At 35.7% G+C, this 20,671-nt stretch overlaps 1 protein-coding gene across 1 annotated transcript in view; it reads left to right on the plus strand.

Annotated features, from left to right (window-relative positions):
• Positions 1 to 20,671, plus strand: part of LOC115220594 (epithelial cell-transforming sequence 2 oncogene-like) — a 140,850-nt gene that overhangs the window by 753 nt on the left and 119,426 nt on the right. The window contains exons 2-7 of the mRNA XM_036509887.1: positions 5,386 to 5,465; positions 5,622 to 5,849; positions 7,903 to 7,938; positions 10,611 to 10,850; positions 18,700 to 18,834; positions 20,037 to 20,121. Of these exons, the coding sequence (XP_036365780.1) occupies positions 5,646 to 5,849; positions 7,903 to 7,938; positions 10,611 to 10,850; positions 18,700 to 18,834; positions 20,037 to 20,121 (700 nt within the window). The 5' untranslated portion in view covers positions 5,386 to 5,465; positions 5,622 to 5,645. The remainder of the gene's footprint in view (positions 1 to 5,385; positions 5,466 to 5,621; positions 5,850 to 7,902; positions 7,939 to 10,610; positions 10,851 to 18,699; positions 18,835 to 20,036; positions 20,122 to 20,671) is intronic.

The raw sequence follows: 20,671 nt of genomic DNA on the forward strand, positions 1-20,671 counted from the left end.
ATATAGGGATAAATATTTTATATATAAAGAACGTGAAATACAGGAATATATATATATATATATATAAGTATGTATGTATATGATATATATATATATATATTTGAACGTTTGTACCATAGAGATATTTTATCGACAGAAACATACTCATACACGCACACACACACACACACACACACACACACACGTATATATATATATAGATATAGATACACACACACATATATACATACACATACAGGCACAATTTTTATCTATCTATCAATATTTCCATATATCACTTTTTCCATATATAGATACATAGATATATACATACATACATATCGTATATATATCATATATATATATATATATATATATTTCTTGACTAGCTCCGCCTCTACTCTGTTTCTTTCTACTACCAATCCTTTGCTGAAAGTTATCAATTCTATTCTAATCGCCCTTTTCAGGGCCAACCACCGTTTATTGTTAATTATTGTCGCCGTCAAGGCCCTCTTAACTAGTTCACTAATCTGCTCACTGAAATCCTTACACGTTGGCAACGATGTGTCCAGCTTCCATTAATCGCGTCCCTGTCTATGAATCCTATCTAAATCGACTGTACAGATCACGAATTTGTGGTGTGTGTAGTCGACCTCTTTAAATTGTGTACAACCTATGCTATCCTTATCTGCTAATCTACAGAATATCATACCTACGATCTGGATTACTCGATGCCTTTTGACCTTGTCCACACTAGCATATCAGGAAAATCCAATCGATTCCTTTCAAACAGTTGGAATATTCTGAGTTTTGCGAAGCTTTTGCACACTCCTCTCCTATCTCCTAAATCCACGTAGTCCCACCTTATATTAAATCCAATCCAATCCCTAACTAGCACTAAAGAGCGGGACATTCCCAGGAAACTTTACAGACGTTTGAAGAAATCTGGTCGTCATGCCCCAGTCGGAAAATCATCCATATTGCTAAATCCAGATATTTGCGAACCAGCATAGCGATTCCACCTCCCGCTCCCGGATGACTATTTTACGTAGGATATGGGCATTTCCAGTGAGCAGTGTCTTTTGAATTTCTGCCATTTTGGAGTTTCCTAATATCCTAGCTAGGTAGGAATCAGCCCTTGTTCCTATCATTCCCTGGACACCTATAACAACAGGTATTGTTTTAATCTTGAAGTTCCACATTTTGCCAATTTCTATTTCACGATCGTTATACATGCTCAGTTTTTGGTAGGTTTTGACAGATATATTTTTGTCAATTGGGACAGTCATATCAATAACAAGGCATGATTTTTGACTGAAGTCTTTCAATATGATGTCTGGCCTATTTGCATCTATGTGTCTGTCAGTATAAACAATGAAGTTCCAGAGGAGTGAGATGTGATCATTTTCTATCTTCCTTCTCTGCTAAGGAAAGCTGTTGCATCGATCTTCACTATACATTCAGCAGACAGCGACATTCGTCTTACACACGACAACAGCTGCTCCACACAATTCCACGACTCTCTAATGCATGGACATTCAATTATTGCATGCAGAACGGTTTCGTCCCCCTGCAAGCATCTTGGGCAGTTTCGGCTGTTGGCACTTCCATACCTGAAGATCTTGTCTCGAACGGGCAATGCCCCTCTTTAGCACTGCCATGCCAAAAACTTTTGGAAATTGTCCATGATCTTCGGTCCGAAGGTCCTCCTGAAGAGACTATTCAGTCTGTTCTCTTCGATGCCTAGATTCAGTCTTAGGCCATAATCACTCATACTCTCAACTAGCCCCCTATAAAAATCTTGATTTGCTTTCCCACAACTGTTTTGTGCTGCTAGTACAATGCAATGAGAGCCTGGCAACATTCTAGATGCCAAACGCCCAAACACGTTCTACGTTTGACCCATGACTGCAGCTTTGTCAATGAGATGATTTGCGGAAAGATAAGTCGTATGAATGTCGCTCACACCAGTTCCCCCTTCTTTCCCTCGTCGTTGTTTTCCATCATCGCAGTGATTTAGATATTTCTGTAGGTTCGGCAGCCTCACAGTATGGTGTCGCATCAATCATCAAGGATGGCATCCCAAGACCAACACTCTGGAAGGTAGATACAATTAAATAAATAGTCACAGTACTTGGAAAGAAGATCCGCAAAGATGAATTGGTAGCAATTTGAAACAAGAACGTGACAGAACCTGAGAAACTCCTGGGTCAATTTTTTTTCCGCAATAGATCTATTCATATATGTTTAATAATCTTAATAATTAAAATATACTGACCATAGAATCGGAATGTTTATAATGTATTACAGATTATCAAATATTTTCCCATTTTTCAGCTCTAATGCAAAGTCAGGCACGATCATTATTAGTTAAAGAGAATTTGTTAGATTAAAACTCCACTTTGTTATTGATGCTATTATTTAGTTGCAGGACAACCGAGTTGTAGTGAAAACTCCAGTCCTGACTACAACTATAAATCAAACATTGTACATTTTGCATTACATTACCAAATGTGTCCTCTCCCCTGTTTTTTTTTTAAACAGTAGGGTTCGATTTTAGAAAGGTTTTATTTCTGCTTCATTTCAAGCAGATCTCGCGCATACAATTGCATGTTTATAAACGTTGCTTATTCCTTTCATATATGCTTCACATTACTATCTTAACTCAATATTCACTATCGTAATCTTATTCCAAACCGCGTAATTCTATTTAATTATAAACATACACAAATACACGAAGACGCATATTCATACTTATAAGGAGACGCCAGTTCACTCACGTGGAGAAACACAGAAGTCACACACACACTTAAACACTTACATTCAGATATGTCTACTCACAATACACACACATTTTAAAGTCGCGAAGAATCTTAAAGCGTTAAATTCTCGTAGAATTTGAGCTGTGTCAGAGTTATCTCATAGAATCCTTTCAATGTATTTCTTCGCTGATAATTCTTTTTTATACGGTTTGCAGCTTAGTTTGAAATAAATAACGAAACCTCTGTAATGTTCTTAGTAAACATATTCTAATTGTTACCCGTGCTTTTCAAATGTGTGGAGGTATTCCTTCTCCCCGTTCAGATGTCATGTTAGTCAAGACACTTATATATTACTTTATTGCCCACAAGGGGCTAAACATAGAGGAGACAAACAAGGACAAAGAGATTAAGTCGATTACATCGACCCCAGTGCGTAACTGGTACTTAATTTATCGACCCCGAAAGGATGAAAGGCAAAGTGGACCCGGCGAAATTTGAACTCACAACGTAACGGCAGACAAAATACTGCTACGCATTTCGCCCGGCGTGCCAACGTTTCTGCCAGCTCGCCGCATTAGTCAAGACATTTATAATCGGCAGAATACTTTAGCATTGAAATCATGTCACAGATAACTTAATAGTGATTCTATTAGTAAAGCTGATAGTAATTCATGAAATATTGTTGGACTTGTACAAAACAGAAACTCGTTTCAGCCCATATTATTAAGCATAAAGTGGAGGCAAGTCGGTCTGGAAACGATGATCGTATGAATGTCACCTTGTTTTGGTTTCAGTTCCAATGGGTGACACCTACGGCATATGTCTTCTATTATGGCTCCAGGCAGACCAATGTCTTGTGAACGAATTTTCTAGAGGCTCATACAAAAGCCTAAAAAAGCGAGCTGGCAGAAACGTTAGCACGCCGGGCGAAATGCGTAGACGTATTTCGTCTGCGTTACGTTCTAAGTTCAAATTCCGCTGAGGATTTCCAAGATATAACTCCGCCCCAGATCATCACAGATTCTCCTCCATGTTTAACAGTTGGAAGAAGGCAGTCTGGATCAAATGCTTCTTTTGGCTTGTCTCCACACGTATACTCGACCGGTGGTCGGAAATAAGATAAATGATGATTCGCCCTAGAAAACAAAACATTCTTCCACTGTTCTAGGGACCAATTCTGTATTATTAAATTCTGTGTTTAATAATAAATAAAGTAAAACATAAAAATAAACAAGCTTTTGAAGTTTTTTATAGATATTTCAAAATCATGATGCTATGATGCTTGGTGTTTCCATTAATTTGTACAACCCCTGTATATATATATATATATATATATATATATATATATATATACACAACGGGCACATACACATACTTATATATGTATTTATGTATGTATGTATGTATGTATGTATGTATAGAAAGACAGTGAAAAAGAGTGAGAGAAACAGAGAGGGAGAGAAAAACAGAGAGAGATAGAGAAGGACTGTTGTCTAAATAATGCCTTCTACTCCACAATTTATTCTAGAGGTAAGTAGACGGCAACACGATTTTATTTGATTTTGACTTAATATTCAAACATCTTTGTCAACATGTTGCATATTTATGTATTATGGATCTTACTGCTTCAATTTGTCATCGTATCTTTGAAACAGCTGTAAAGCATGACCACGGATTCTCTTTATTTTCAATTGCATTTGCGATTGTGCTCTCTCTGGGTATCTACATATTTGTGAAGAACAAATATTGACCGTCTTCCTTCTTTCTGATTAATACTATTTGTGTTCATTATTTATAAATAATAGTGTAAATTATTTATAAATGCTATGATGGCTTAAGCAAATACTTTTATCTTTATTTTCATGAGCTCCATCGAAGAGCTTCTTATAGATAGATTACTGTTCTTGCTCATCTAAGTCTTCGATGATTAGGACGTTGAATATTAGGAAATAGATCTGATTCTGAGCGCTAATCTTATCCTTATCAATTATACGCAGCTCGACGTATTCTCATCCATTATATGCATACACACACACACACACGCACACACACGCACGCACACACACACACACACACACACACACACACACACACACACACATATGTATGTTGCAAACCTTATAAACTGTAGTAAGCAATTTGATTTCTGTAGGTTTCAATATATAATTTGATTTCTGTAGCTTTCTATGTATCTGTAAGTAAGTATGACATGTTTTTCCTTTGTGTATATGAACTTAATATATCATACACAACGGGAAATTTTGTATCGTTTTACTTAGCGTGTATGATAGATACGTTCTTATGATGCCACAAATGAACTTTACATTTTATCATTGTTCATATTTCACCTATTTACATTCGGTAACCAATAAAAATCATTATTTCTCTTTGTATTATTAATCTAATTGTCGGAAGGAAAATGTGTCAAAGCTTTTGGTAATTTCTATTTCGTCCATTAAGCGATGATTCAATAGGCTTATGACCAAAAGTATTCCAGATGTATTCTAATATACAAACCTCTTAGTACATTCGTAACTACAGTATTGTATATGTAGTTCTTCCGTTCCGTGAATGTTTTATCAAATTTGGGTGCTGCATAAGAAGTCACTCTACAGCGTAGCAACTATCTTTTTGGTGGTTTCAGGGTATGATGTGTATCGCATCTGCGTAATACTCCAAGTTTACGTGTACGAAACTCACTGTGAATACCAAACATTTGTTACGGTGAGTACTTCATATGTCCTTATTAAAATGATTTATGTGATGACATGTCAGTCAGGGAACTTTGTTTGAGAATAAGATATAAGATTTAAGCTCTAAACAACGAGTTTATTTCTTAAGTTTGTAACGTTTTAAATACTATTTTCGTTTTTGAATCAGATACTTGAAGGTTAGCCACTCACGATGGAATATACAACATTATTAAAAAAAGACAAGATCTTCACACCCACTCCGAAACTGCTACTAAGTGTAGATGATTCTAATATCTTCCGAACTGCCACAATGAAAAGTAAACCGTCTACACTTTCGAAAAGTTGGAACCCAAATCTTTCGAAGACGCGGCACAGTTGTTGGTCGCCTTTGGTTCAGAGACCAATGGCACAACAAGTATGTTATATTTTGGTTATAAACTTTTAGTACAAAGCCGACAGGTTTGGAGGGGTGGGGCAGTAAGTCGATTAAACAGACCTTAGTACTCAACTGGCCCTTATCTTAACGTCCTCGAACGAATGAATGAAAAGCAAAGTTGGACTTGGCAGAATGCGAGCTCGAACGAGAAGTAGCACGAAATGCCACAACTCATATTGTTCGGCGAGCTAATGATTTTGCCCAGCCCCTACCAATTATCTTCGGTAAACTAGTCATTAGCAATTCACTTTCTAAATAATAATTTTAGCAAAATAATCTATTTATGTGAAGTAGAGACAAATTTATTGGGGAATTATTGTTGTTTGATTTGGCTAAGATCAGCCATGGGTAAGAAAACTTTATGTACTTTTGGGTTATAAGTTCGAATCTCAACTTTGCCACTACTTATGTATACAGTCGATCAAATGAATAACAGTCAACTACTGGAGCAGATTAAATTGCAGTTTTATGCCACTGCTGGAAATAATCATTAAATCTAAGAGATTGTATTGGTGCATAACGGAAAGAGAAATCCACGCAGGCGCAGAAGTGGCATTGTGGTAAGATGTTTGCTAGATATATACGTGTGGAGTTGTGGCTGTCATTTCCCGGCGCTTGACAACTGGTGATGGTGTGTTTACGCCCCAGTAAGTTAGCAGTTTGGCGGAAAAACCCTATGGAATAAGCACCAATTTAAAAACAAATATAATACCTGGGGTGATTCATTCGACTAGAATTCCTCAAGACTAAGACCATACTCCAGCATCGTCTCAGTCTAATGATGAAACAAGTAAAATATAAAAAAAATAAAAGGTATTACAACTGCTCTTTTATCTAGAAACGGTTTGTATTTTAGAATTAGTCGAGTGTTGCAGAACTTCATGAATAACAATGTACCACGATTCTTTGTCCGTGGGTAGCAACTTGTCCGTGGGTAGCAACTTGTCCGTGGGTAGCAACTCTTGTTTCCTATTTGCTTATCCCTAAAACGCTACGAGTTGGCAGAACCGTTAACAAACCGGGCAAAATGCTCAGCAGTATTTCGTCTGCCGTTACGTTCTGAGTTCAAATTCCGCCGAGGTCGACTTTACTTTTCATCCTTTCGGGATCGATAAATTAAGGACCAGTTATGCACTGGGATCGATATAATCGACTTAATCCGTTTGTCTGTCCTTGTTTGTCCTCTCTGTGTTTAGCCCCTTGTGGGTAGTAAAGAAATAGGTATGAAAATGGCTAATATTTCTGTCAAACTTTGGTTTTGTTACGATATGTATTCAAACCCCAAAGAACCCCTCTGAAAATATGGTTATTAAGCTTCCTACTACTTCTGCTCACGAACAGAGATGCACATATAGCTAACAAGTAAGAGACATGCTCAAGTGGTTAAGATGAAGTAACCGACAAGCAAATCTGTGATATTGAACAGAATATTTGCTATAACGATATTACTGCCTCAGCAACCCAGCACTGAATCTGTGTGAAATGTAATCGAAAATGGGTCAGTTTCAAAACATTAATATCCAGTTCACATAAGCAAAATTTAAAGGAAATATTGGTTATTTCCTTTGACTTCTAGTTAGAAGCAAATAAGAAAAAAATACTTCCTGATCAAAGAGAGAAAAACATTACACGTGTATAAACTAAAATAACTGTTGCATATATTCTAATGAAGTAATCTGGATTACTAGAACTAATGTAGTATTTCCTACCGGACTCCTTCATATTTAATACATGGAACTACAATGTATATCGATGTTAAGTGTCCTAGTCGAATCGCCTCACTTGTTTTATTATGAAGTGGGGGTGTCCCTGTCATTATTATAACAAGTTTTTCGATTGAATTATACTATTTCTGCATTATACTTTCTTTGACTGATGTTGTTGCCGCTATTACCTTCTATTAATGAACTCCTCAAGTTTGTTATTTTTGCGAAGGAGTCGGTTGGGGCATTAATAACAACGATAGAAACACCGGCAACAACAAATACTACTCTTTACTTTGCTTAACTACTGTGTCTCATTCTTTTAACAGCTTTTCAAGGAAAGAGTTGAATTAATTTCTCATTGGGTAAGTCACACATATTACCATATTACATTTTGTATCTTGTAAGTGTAACTTAAGCATTTTGTAGGAAACGAATGCACTAAAACACATATATGCACACACACACACACACACACACACACACACATATATATATATATAATATATATATATATTATATATATATATATATTCACACTTACATATATGCTTTTACGCATGCAAATACGTGTTTGTCTTCATTGATGACCAATTTGCCTAAATACGTCTGGCACATTCAACTACAACAATTCCAAGATGATACTTTGTTGACTGTGCTGCCATGTCGTTCACTGTAGCAGAAGCAAACTTAGACAATGAACCATATACGGACAAAGCATTTAGTGGCAACTTGGTATTGAACCGCAAAATCTTAAACTTCTTGGTTTCCATTTCGTGTTTTTGCAGTATAACTAAAATAAATATCGATAATTATCTGTCTTATTATGTTCCCCACTCCCACACATTAAATAAATAACATTTGCCAATAATATATCAATTCTAGCGAATATTTTGCCGCAAATATAAATGAATCGTTAGAGCGTCGGAGATAATGAACTGCGGCATTCATCACAATTCTCAGAGCCATCTCAGGGCGGAATCGCTTTTCTTTTGAAGTCAGTAAAATACCTGACACCTTGTACTGAGACTGATCCTGCTCCCCTTCCTCCTCCCCATACTCCCAGTCCCTACTCCACCCACCATTCCCTTCTCCTCCTCCTCCTCCTTTTGCTTCTTTATACAATAATTTCATTACTAAATATTTCTGAAACTGCCAGAGAATTCACGGTATTATTTTCCCCAACCAGATAGGTTCTGGTTGCTGAAACCCATGTTGATCCAGATGGCAGACTTTTGATGAAGAGCATTGCAACTCAAAACATTCTCATCTGAAATTGTTGGAATGACATACAGTTTATTAAAAATTGATTTAGAACTGGGATAGGTGTTATGACATTATTTCATTTACACAGTTAATGTTTTCTAGAAAAGATATTTCACCTCACAAACACTATATTTAAATACCGTAGAAAAATAATGTGAAAAAAAAATGCCACGTGAAAAGAAATAAAAGAAATTATAGAATATAATCATTGGTGTGCGTGTGTTATGTGTGTGTTTGGCTGTGTGTGTGCGTGTGTATTTGTGTGTGTGCGTGTATGTGTGCATGTGTGTGTGCGCGTGTGTGTATGTGTAACAATATGCACCAATGTATGTCTCTGCTATTATTTAATTATTATAAACCTTCCACTGAGGAGGAAGCTGGTTTCCAACAAAGATATAAGGCTCCATCTTTGGGATGTAGTTAACAAAAACAAATTCATATTCAGAACCTCAGGAAAGTCTTGCATTGTTTTACTGTTCCACTCACTGTTTTCATTTCTACTGTACGAATTAGCCTGTCGATTTCTCTTTCTAAAAATCCCAGTTTATCCAAATTCTCCTTTAAGCATTTACCGACAAAACCTTTGTCTCCAATTATTATGGATAAGAATATGACCCATACCCTGGATATAGAAGCTGGAGGTTGCGAAGCAGTTGTACATAGAAATCTCCTTTTACTTTGATTTTCAAACAAACATTTATATATACAGGACAGCTAAACTCTATGTTGGTACATACCATTGCCCTTCTGTCCCAAACAATATTCGGTCTATAATGTTTACATTTCAGAGACGTTTTGATGGGAATATTCCACCAATATTCCTTGAGTTGTGGTTTTTCGCCAAGAAATTACCAAACCCTCATATGTTGTCTAACGACTGGAGAGACAATGGTATGTGTGTGTGTGTGTCTTTGCGACTGTGTTTACCCCATCGCGTTTACCGCTTGAAAACTGGTGATAGTGTATTTACATCCCCGTAACTTAACAGTTCGTCAAAGCGAACGACAGAATAAGTACCAGGCTGGAAACAAAGAAAAATAAGTACTCAGTTCATTAGACTAAAACTTCTCCAGAGCGGTGCTCCAGCATGGCTGCAGTCAAATGACTAAAAGAAATAAAAGACAAAAGCCATATTTATGTACCTATGTAGTAATTATATTGGGGATGTGAAACCTGTGCCTGAGAAGGGCACTTAATACTTTCTTTCGTGTAACCATTGTGGTGGTGTCTGCTTCTCAGAGGCATGCCTACTCATCCACAAGCATGGACGAGGACAAAACTCCGTCTACCCGTGTGATATCTACCATGATCTCCCGAGCCTCCTGCGTAGCGGAGTGTGTGGATCGGCAGTGAATTCACTCGGGATTGCAGGTCCCAATGTCTAGATGGTCGGGCCACTGCTGAAGAGTGATTGGTAAATAACTTGCAAGACCTTTGAAGCAATAGGATGGGGAGACTAACTGTAAGATGTGGTCCGGTGGATGTGGTTGAAGCCAATGGCGATTTTATTGAAGAAATTTACTCTTTAGTATTTCAAAATATTTTTTTTTTGAATTTTGGTAAATATATATGTTAAAGTGAGATGTAATTTAGACGACGATATATTCATCGCACCCTGTCTCTGCTGTTATTCTAAAAACCTATTAAACATGTACTGTATTAACAAACAAAATAAAACAACATTGTTATTGCAGTTTGCATTAGAGAAGCCATTAATTCAATGGTCTTTATGCGAAACAGAAGTTTCATAGTTTCTTGATTTCAATTTCAGTTCGATTTATGGACAGAAAGCCAGCGAAACGAATTTTTTGATCATATGTTGAGCAAGTGTCACAACATACAATATGCTCACGTTCGGAATTGGTTCAATGAAAGAGTTCCATTACAACACATCGACTTTACGAGACTTCTTCCAAGATTCTTATCTTTGTATATATTTTCTTTCTTGGATCCCAAAAGTCTTAGTCGGACTTCACAAGTTTCTTGGTACTGGAAGTTCCTCACAGAACAGGTAAAACTCTTTTATAAATTCACCGTTAAAAAGGAACCCATTTGTAATATATCAAAATATGGTAATTTTTCTTTGTCTCACTCACCAATGCACGCTTCTAGTATTTCAGTCAATATGGATCCTTCAGTCAAGAGGAAGCTATACCTAACGTTACTTCTCTTCATTGCCTTTGTGAATTTAATTTACAAATTAAATGTTCAGTTCACTTCACTACACATATAATCTATAGTTAATGATATTTTCACTATTACCTAGCCGACAGAGTCGTTAGCACACTGGGCAAAATTCTTAGCAGCATTTCGTCTGCGCAGTTTTCAGTTCAAATTCTGCCGTGGTCGATTTTGCCTTTCATCATTCCAAGTTCGATAAAATAAGTACCAGTTGAGTACGGGGGTCATTGGAATTGACTAAACCCCTCACCCAATTTTTAGGCCTTGTGCTATTACCTAAATTTGCTTTCTATGCCGCTCTGCGGAAACATATATAGAGCTGATTTGCTTTCGGCTGATTCAACAAATGGCAAATGAAGAGACATCCCGAAATATTCACAACCCATAGATCAATGCATGCGGTTTGACAAATATGTGTCTTTGAGTATCTACAGAGTGATCTTTCAGCAAGTAAATTGACCATGCAGTTTAGCAGTGTTTACTGTGTAATTTCTATATTTCGTACATTTGAAACAGTGCAAGGCATAGAAACAAGCAGACAAATGAATGAATAGATAAGTAAGTACATTATAGATAACACATGATGGATGATGTAATGGAAGTATTATAACCCAGAACAGACAATACAAGAGATAATAAATCATATGTTTGCGTAATGATTGGTTGAGCAGTGGTGCAGTGGAATCCCGCTGTGCTCAAGTGGACTGCAGATCGAAATTATGCTTTATGTTTTATAGTTATACTGACTTACTTTCAAATAAACTAACCACATATACGTACAAATAACTACAGAAGTGGGTGTCAAATTATATCACGAAATAGAAATTTCTACACTGTTTTACCAAAACGCAAGTCAAGAGATGGCGTCAGACCAACATGATTTTTCGCTTAATATTTAGGATAACAATGAATTCGTAAACATCATTTGCTCCTAGGGTGATTTTATTGACTTTAAACTGTGAATCTATTGATATGGACGGTAATATATATATTTCTTTACTACCCACAAGGAGCTAAACATAGAGGGGACAAACAAGGACAGACAAAGGGATTAAGTCGATTACATCGACCCAGCACGAAACTGGTACTTTATTTATCGACCCCGAGAGGATGAAATGCAAAGTCAACCTCGTTGGAATTTGAACTCCGCCGAGGTTGACTTTGCCTTTCATCCTTTCGGGGTCGATTAAAAAAAGTACCAGTTACACACTGGGGTCGATGTCCCTTCTGTGTTTAACCCCTTGTGGGTAGTAAAGAAATAGGTATTTCGTCTGCCGTTACGTTCTGAGTTCAAATTCCGCCGAAATACCGCTAAGCATTTCGCCCGGGACGCTAACGTTTCTGCCACATCGCGACCTTCATGGACAGTAATATAACTGAGAGAGACAATGTTTAAATACTCTACTTTGGTATAGAATATTTCTGCAGGTTTTGTGGACTCAGTAATACCATGTTTTGTATGCAGTGTCTTAGCACAGAGAAAATGTAAACCAGCGGGGTTAGTTTCAAACGTATATTAAGATTTCTTCAATGACTCATACTTCTTATTATCTCCCCACGGTGGGTAATGCTCATAAATGCACCCCACTAAGGTTGAAAATGATCGGTTTGAATATTTAAGCACACTCTTCACTGATATTTCAGTTAACAAATTACTGTTACCCCAACAGTATTTTATTTCAATGTCATATTATGCATGTGACTATAACTACAGATTTCAGGAAACACTCTTTTACTTTTTTACTTGTTTCAGCGGCCATTGAACAGCGGTCATGCGGGAGCACCGCCTTTAGTCGAAGAAATCGACCCCAGAATTTATTCTTTGTAAGCCTAATACTTATTCTGTCGGTCTGTTTTGCCGAACCGCTAAGTTACGGGGACGTAAACACACCAGCATCGGTTGACAAGCAATGTTGGGGGTAGATGGGGGTTTCAAACACAGACACACAAACACACGCACATATATATGTATATATATACGACGCGCTTCTTTCAGTTTCCGTCCACCAAATCTACTCACAAGGCTTTGACGGCCCGAGGCTATAGTAGAAGAAACTTGCCCAAGGTGCCACGCAGTGGGACTGAACCCGGAACCATGTGGTTGGTAAGCAAGCTACTTTCAACACAGCCACTCCTGTATATAAGAGATAAATATAAACAACAAAATTTCGGTCGAAGGAAAAAAGATTGAATCATTCATATCAGTTTCAATCCTATGTTGGGTTTTCATAACCAAGTGAGACTCATGTTAATTGACCACTGCTTATAAACGCTAATAATACTGTGTATTATAATTATAGATCAATAATACTCAGCATTGTTTTACCCTTTAATTACTATTTTATTCTGGTGGATCCGCATAGTCATTCGATGCTTAAAATCTAATTTGATAGAAACTTTTTTCAAAATTCCCCCCTTTTTTTTAAACTTTTGTAGGCTGGTCTATGCAAAACGATACAGAAAGTGACCTAGCCGTTTCTTGCAATAAATAGATCTATAACAAATTTTTGTTCATAGACTCTTAAAATAATAACGAGGATCCAATTTACTATTTTGCTTATGTGGACCACGAAATATTTTATATGGAACCCCTGAAGTCATATGGAACCCGGTTAAGAACCAGTGCTAAAGAGCAAGGCAGCGAGCAGGTAGAATCTTTAGCACGCCGGGCTAAAGCTTAATAGCATTTCGCCAATCTTCATGTTCTGAGTACAAATTCTGCCGAGGTCGACTTCGCCTGTCATCCTGTCGGTTTGATAAGATAAGCGCCAATTGAGCACAGGAGTCAATGTGATCGACTTACCCACTCTCCTGGAATTACTTCCTTTGTGTCAAAATTTGAAACCAATATTACAATAGAGCCCTATAGAAGCAAAGAAATCAAATGAAATTGTATGAAATCGAATCGTGCTCAAACTTGTCATTATACTTAGCAAAAATCAGTCTCATTCACTAATGTATCCTTCAATTTCTTCAATTACTGTGGATTTTGGAAATGACTTCAGTTTCGGGACTACAAGGAAGTTATCTAACGTTATTTTGCTTCATTGAGTTCGTCATTTGAATATACAAAATAAATGTTGTTTAACTGCACTACACATGTAATCCCTTGAGGTGATGCGCTTGTAGAATCGTTAGCACGCCGGACAGTGTACTTAACGCCATTTATTCCGGCTTTACATTGTGGGTTCATATTCCACTGATGTTGTCTTTGTTTTTTGGTGTCGATAATAAGCACCAGTTGGCACTGGTATTGATTTAATCGACTACCCTCCTTTCTCCAATATTCCAGGCCTTGCGATTTGGGCTGAAAGTATTATTACTATCAGTGCATAGAAGATAATCTCCGTATAATGTATCTAATTCGGTGTTCCAAGCTTTCAATCCAATTACGAAATTTTGTTTCCTACAAATTAATTTCAGTTTTATTTTAATCTCCTGTAAAAAAACAATTAAACATTAACACAATGCAATCATACCTTCCCTTTCTGTAAATCTATTGCCATACGTTTCACTAAATCAAACTAGTTTTTAATCATATTAATAATGTCTTCACATTCAGGTAATGGTCTATAAGACATTCAACTTTGAGAATTGGTAGAGCGCGATAACATCTTTTATTCATGAACCGACAGTTTGTAGAACCACATTAGTATATATGTATTATGCCGAGCAACAATAAATATAACACACACACACGCATACGCACACGCATAGACAAACGTACACACAAACACATGTGTGTATGTGTGTATGTGTTTGTGCATATGTGATCATGTACATACGCACAGGCACACACCCATACACACATATTTATATATATATATATGTATATATGTGTATATGTATATATATATATATATATATATATATATATATATATATATATATACATATACATACATATACATACATATACATACATATACATATATACATATACATAAACATACATTTGAGCAATGAAAACATAGCAGTCGAGGCTGATATACACAAGAATTATCGAGAAAATATGGAGAGTGATGGAAAAGTAATATACAGTTATCAATAGACTCACGGAGTAATTATGGACTTTCTTAATAAATAATTCCATTTTAATTAGCAAAAGTGAAGATTACGAAAGATGCTACATCGTAGTAAAGAAGGAAAATAAAAGAAAGATTTGGAAATCAATGAAAACGTTTGCTTTTGTAACATGTAGTCTTTAGAAAATACGATTACTTTGTGGTTTATGAATTTTCTATATTCTGTTCAAAATAGGAGGTTCGTTTATGAAAAGGGAAAATAGTTGGAATATCCTGAACGTTTAAAGTGTACCGTTATAAAAGGAAACTAGTCTTTCAAAAATGTAGATCGTTTAAGAGTTTTAGTCTCAGTTATTCGAGATTTTTGTCTCTCATATCTGCAAATGACGTAATACATATTTATATCAAGATGAATTAGGCTATCGCCTGATTACGTGAGCGACCACTCTATCAGATGTTGTTATACATAGATGATTACAATGCGCTGATTACAATGACGAGCAGGCCAACATTCTCCTCTGATCGAAGGCGGGCTGGAGCAACGTGAAATGATGTGTTTTGTTCAAGAGCACAACGCACCGCTCGGTCTGGGAATCGAACCAACAATCTAGCATTTGTGAGTGTAACAGTCTAACCACTAGGCCAAGCGCCTTCTCAAATTAGGCAATATTTAGTCTAAAGTCTTTGATGGGGTGCAATGCAGAGCAGAAAAAGAGCCGAAATCTAAAAGGAAGGTAGAAACAGTGGTTTTCATCTTCGAGAATTAGATGCATTGACACAGGTACTTATATAAGCGCTGACAGGATGCGAATAACTGGGTTTTTTCACTCAGTATTTCATTATTTCAGTCTTTCGAACAGACTTTTAGAAAATAGTCTACCGCAATCATATCTTGGATGGCAAAGACTTTAATTTGCTGTTAAACCTTCCAAATTTATTAACAGGAAATCACTGAAATATTGAAATATCAAATAGGAAAGCGTTAATTTGCTAATAGGATATAGCTAAATTGCTAATTGTAAAGTGCTAAATTAAAATATTAAATAGGAAAGTATTACAGAAAATGCGAGACGCTAACTTTTCTCATTGTTTGTTGTTACGTGCTTTAGGCTGAATCAGTTAAATGTAAAATTTCTATCAAACTCTACATAAAACCACTGGTCTTGGTTCTTTGAATGTTCTGAGTTCAAATTCCGCCGAGGTCGACTTTGCCTTTCATCCTTTCGGGATCCATTAAATAAGTACCAGTTACGCACTGGGGTCGATGTAATCGACTTAATTCGTTTGTCTGTCCTTGTTTGTTATCTCTGTGTGTAGCCCCTTGTGGGTAGTAAAGAAATATGAAACTAAACATTCCCTATTGAATGTATTATATTGTGCAAGCGAGGTAGCCTTCAAGTGTTCTTTGTTAACTAGAAATAGCACGGGCATTGAACTGAATCAAACCAACTGATTTAAAATTTCAATATGAGAATAGACAAAGAGAAAAAGATGCGGCGCACGAAGGGAGTACTTTGATGAAAAGTTTAGTCAATTTTATCTTGAAAAGATCTTGACGTAGTCAAGACAACATAACAAATATTATAACGTTACACTTGCTTTTTAGGTATGCATTTAACAATGTTAATGTCAGGAGATAATATTTAGGATAATCTCAAATAATAGCTATCCTAACTAGAAAACGTCTCATGTAGCAACCGTGTGGTCGTTGTTAAAGTTAGTTACATATTAGTCCTAATGGAACAACTTTTAAGATCAAAGACATTCCAGTCGTGATGCTCCCATATTTTTGATCAGACACAGTCTACCTCGGAAGACACTACCCACAGTTGTCTTTTCCTTTTTGAAGAAGTAGAGTGATTAAGAGAGATTTCAATGCTTTTACTAGTAAATTACACGACTACTTAGTCTCGCTTGGGCACTTGTAGTTATTACAAGCATTCGGATTACATGGCTCTGTTCTCCAATATTTGCTTTGTAAAGATTATCACTGATAAATCAATACAGCTCGTCTCTAGTGATTTAATCAGATTATAATTGTAATCTGTGAAGCCAGTAACGAGCCAGATGCAGTAGTGCACAGGAGAAAACGCTTGATAGTATTTCTGTTTCAAACATCAGCATTATAAGTTCAAAATCCTTTCGATATTGACTTCGCATTTCATCCAATGTACCTCATCATCAAACCTCCCACACTATTTCTAAAAATAGGAGCCATCCTTGTGAAACAGGCATCGAAGTCTAGATTTAAAGAAAAATGCTTAGTCATTTCCCCGAAGTTCTGTATAAATATCAAAATATGACTTCTGATAAAGTTTCGATTACGAAATACACGAATTTCTCCTTTCAAATACTGTCTACAAATTCTTTCTGTATATATGCTTATAAATCATCATGAGTTTTGTTGAACTTATAAATAATTATGAATTTATTTTACTGCCTATTTTGGACACTTTTATGTAAACTTTTTAAACACAAAGCCCCTCTTAACATTTTCTTATCATTGCCAATGACTCTATCACTGTACGTCAATACGTCTATGTTAACAATTTTTTAACACCACATAGACTATACAAAGCCTTACATTTTAATTTTGAAAATCTATTTTTAAAAGTGAAACCAGTCAAGTCAGTAAACATCTTTAAAAGAACCTCTGCATTTTCGAATACTCTTCCCTATACATACATACATACATACATACATACATACATACATAAATACATACCTACATACATAGTACATACATACATACATATATATATATATATATATATATACACTTAATTTATATACCTAGATATTGTTGTTCTTTGTTATTATAATATCCAATGGATGTCTTCGACCCAAACGAATTTGGATTAATATTATTTGAGATATATAGAAATATATTTCGATAGTTGTAGATTCTATTTACTTAATTATTTTGTTATGACTTGTTTTTTTTTATTTGTAATGGTTATGTAGTTGAAAAGTTATCGCTAACGCTCACAAATACATAGGCATTTGAATTAGTTTTTTGCAATCATTACAATTTGAAAATATTTTTTGACAATCCTTTCACAAGGAATTTTGTCTGTCTATAAACCGAAGCTCTATAAACCGAAGCTCTATGTTTATATGAATCGTTTATAGTATTAGTATCGTACTATAGATTAATAACTTGCCGTTTTTACCATAGTAATGTTCCTGTATTATAAACTAGCAGTATCGCCCGGCGTTGCTCGGGTTTGTAAGGGAAATAACTATATAAGCATTTTTAGAGAGTTATAACCAAAAAATAGCCAAAAAATGCATTAAAAAATGGAAAAAAAATTATGGTAATTTTTTTTTTAAATCGTTGACTCATCGTAGACATTTTTAGAGAGTTCCCTTATATAATCGCGAAAAAAATACATTAAAATGGAAAAAATGATGGTAAATTATTTTTAAAATCGTAGACTCATCGTAGACGCGCGCTAATACTCAGAAGGGCTCGATATGAATCACGACTATGAGATACTCGCTTTTGGTTACACTGCACCGCAAAATGTGGGAGTAGTTAGGAATATAAATCGTAGGAGACAGACACACAACTTCACTTTTATATATAACGATATATTTAGCTTGACATATTTTCTTCATTTTTACATCTTTTACATCTTTTGTGTTATCCAGGAGAGCATCTGGATGCCTAAATGCATCAAAAGAGGATGGTACCTTCCATTTAATACAAATCCTAATGAATATGGAAACTGGAAGCGTCACTACATTACCTGTGTCTGCACTCTAGAATACATAATTCCAGACAAGGTAAGAAGCTAATTTTATATATTTTCACGTTGTTAATTTTCGTGTGTTTTTTCTTCGTTTATTCTAAATCTGAATATTATGTCAGTATAATGAGATCGAAGTAGAAATAATTTAAACGCTAGATAAGGAATTGTGATTGATATAATTGAATAATAGTGTTCAATATGATGTTCATGTATGGTCTCAAACCAATGACGGAATCAAATACAAAATGAAAGAATATTGAAACGTTTATAACCTTTCCATGAAGCGTTACAGACAAGCTGCAGCGCGCACAATGATGAAGATAAATATATTTTAATAAATCTAATGGCCTCTCTATGTGTGCTTCTATGCTACTTTTCCAAACATTCACATTTTGATTACATCAGATCTATACCTTCGCATGTATCTTTGGAAAATAAATGAGCTTGAACGATAATGATAACCGTGATAACATTTTCCCAAATGCTTCCCCTTTTCCTAAGTACAGACTATACATATTTTTAATATAAGTAATTAATTTTCAAGGCTAGTGTAAGCTACTACTCAAAAGTATCTTACTGTATATAAGATGTATTTACGCACAAAAAAAAAAAAAAATTGTATCACATATACATTTACATCAATCTTTGTTTTTATGTCGTTATATACAAAGAAATAAACATTAGACTGAAGGATAACGCAATACTTTTCAGTAGAGTATTGCATAAAACTATTAGAAAAAAGAGAATGAGAGTAACCTCAACGTTTCGACTTTCTCATCTTGATCACTGCTGTGTGGTAAGCAGCTTGCTTACTAACCACATGGTTCCGGGTTCAGTCCCACTGCATGGCACCTTGGGCATGTATCTGCTACAATAGCCTCGTGAGTGGATTTGGGAGACGGAAACTGAAAGAAGCCCGTCGTATATATATATATATATTTGTGTGTGTGTCTGTCTTTTCCCCCACCCATCGATTGACAACCGATATTGGTGTGTTTACGTCACTATAACTTAGCGGTTCGGGAAAATAGACCGATAGAATAAGGATTTAGCTTGCAAAGAATAACTCCTGGAGTTGATTTGTTTGACAAAAGACGGTGCTCCAGCATGGCCACAGTCAAATGACTGAAACAAATAAAAGAATAAAAGAAAATATATATAGGTAAATAGATAGATAGATACACATATACATATATACATATATACATACGTTCATATATACACAAATATTTTCAGAATAATCAGCTTAATGATAGCACAGATGCCAGGAGACGGAAAAGATCAGCAGCATTTACCAAATACGACTCCTCAGGAACTCAAGGTAATTAATTTCAATTTTCTCGCTTTATTGTTGTCGAATTTACAAACTTTGGAACGTGCCTAATCACAATTTTTTGTCTAATGACCTATTCCATTGAGTGAGGTGAACACCTTTTTATCTGATCAAACTCCCTGTTCAATATAGTAGCCAGTTATTTTTCACTAAGTTTTGTACCATAATTACAATGAAAGATGTATATTTTGGTTCCTAGATCTCAGAGGAAATATATTACCCATTTAAGTTCTCAAAGAAACGATTCATTTGAATGTTTACGTTGATTCTATTGGTTTCCGTTAAAGGCGTTTTTAAACGTATCACTGAACATCTGAACAGCCAACGCAGTTCTCTCTAAGTGAACAAAGTAATCTTTACTTTGTTCTGGTATGTTGTTGCATGCTGAATAAAGATGGCAAAAATCCCTTAAACAACACATTAATGTCTTTCGAAGTAGCCAATGTAATTTTTTATTTCAAAATCAGCGGATCATAGGTCTACTTTATTAAGTTATGCTTAACGAGGGAGACATTTTGAAATCAGTCTTCCTGCTAAA

This window comes from Octopus sinensis, linkage group LG16 (genome assembly GCF_006345805.1).
Source record: "Octopus sinensis linkage group LG16, ASM634580v1, whole genome shotgun sequence".
Classification (NCBI taxonomy): domain Eukaryota; kingdom Metazoa; phylum Mollusca; class Cephalopoda; order Octopoda; family Octopodidae; genus Octopus; species Octopus sinensis.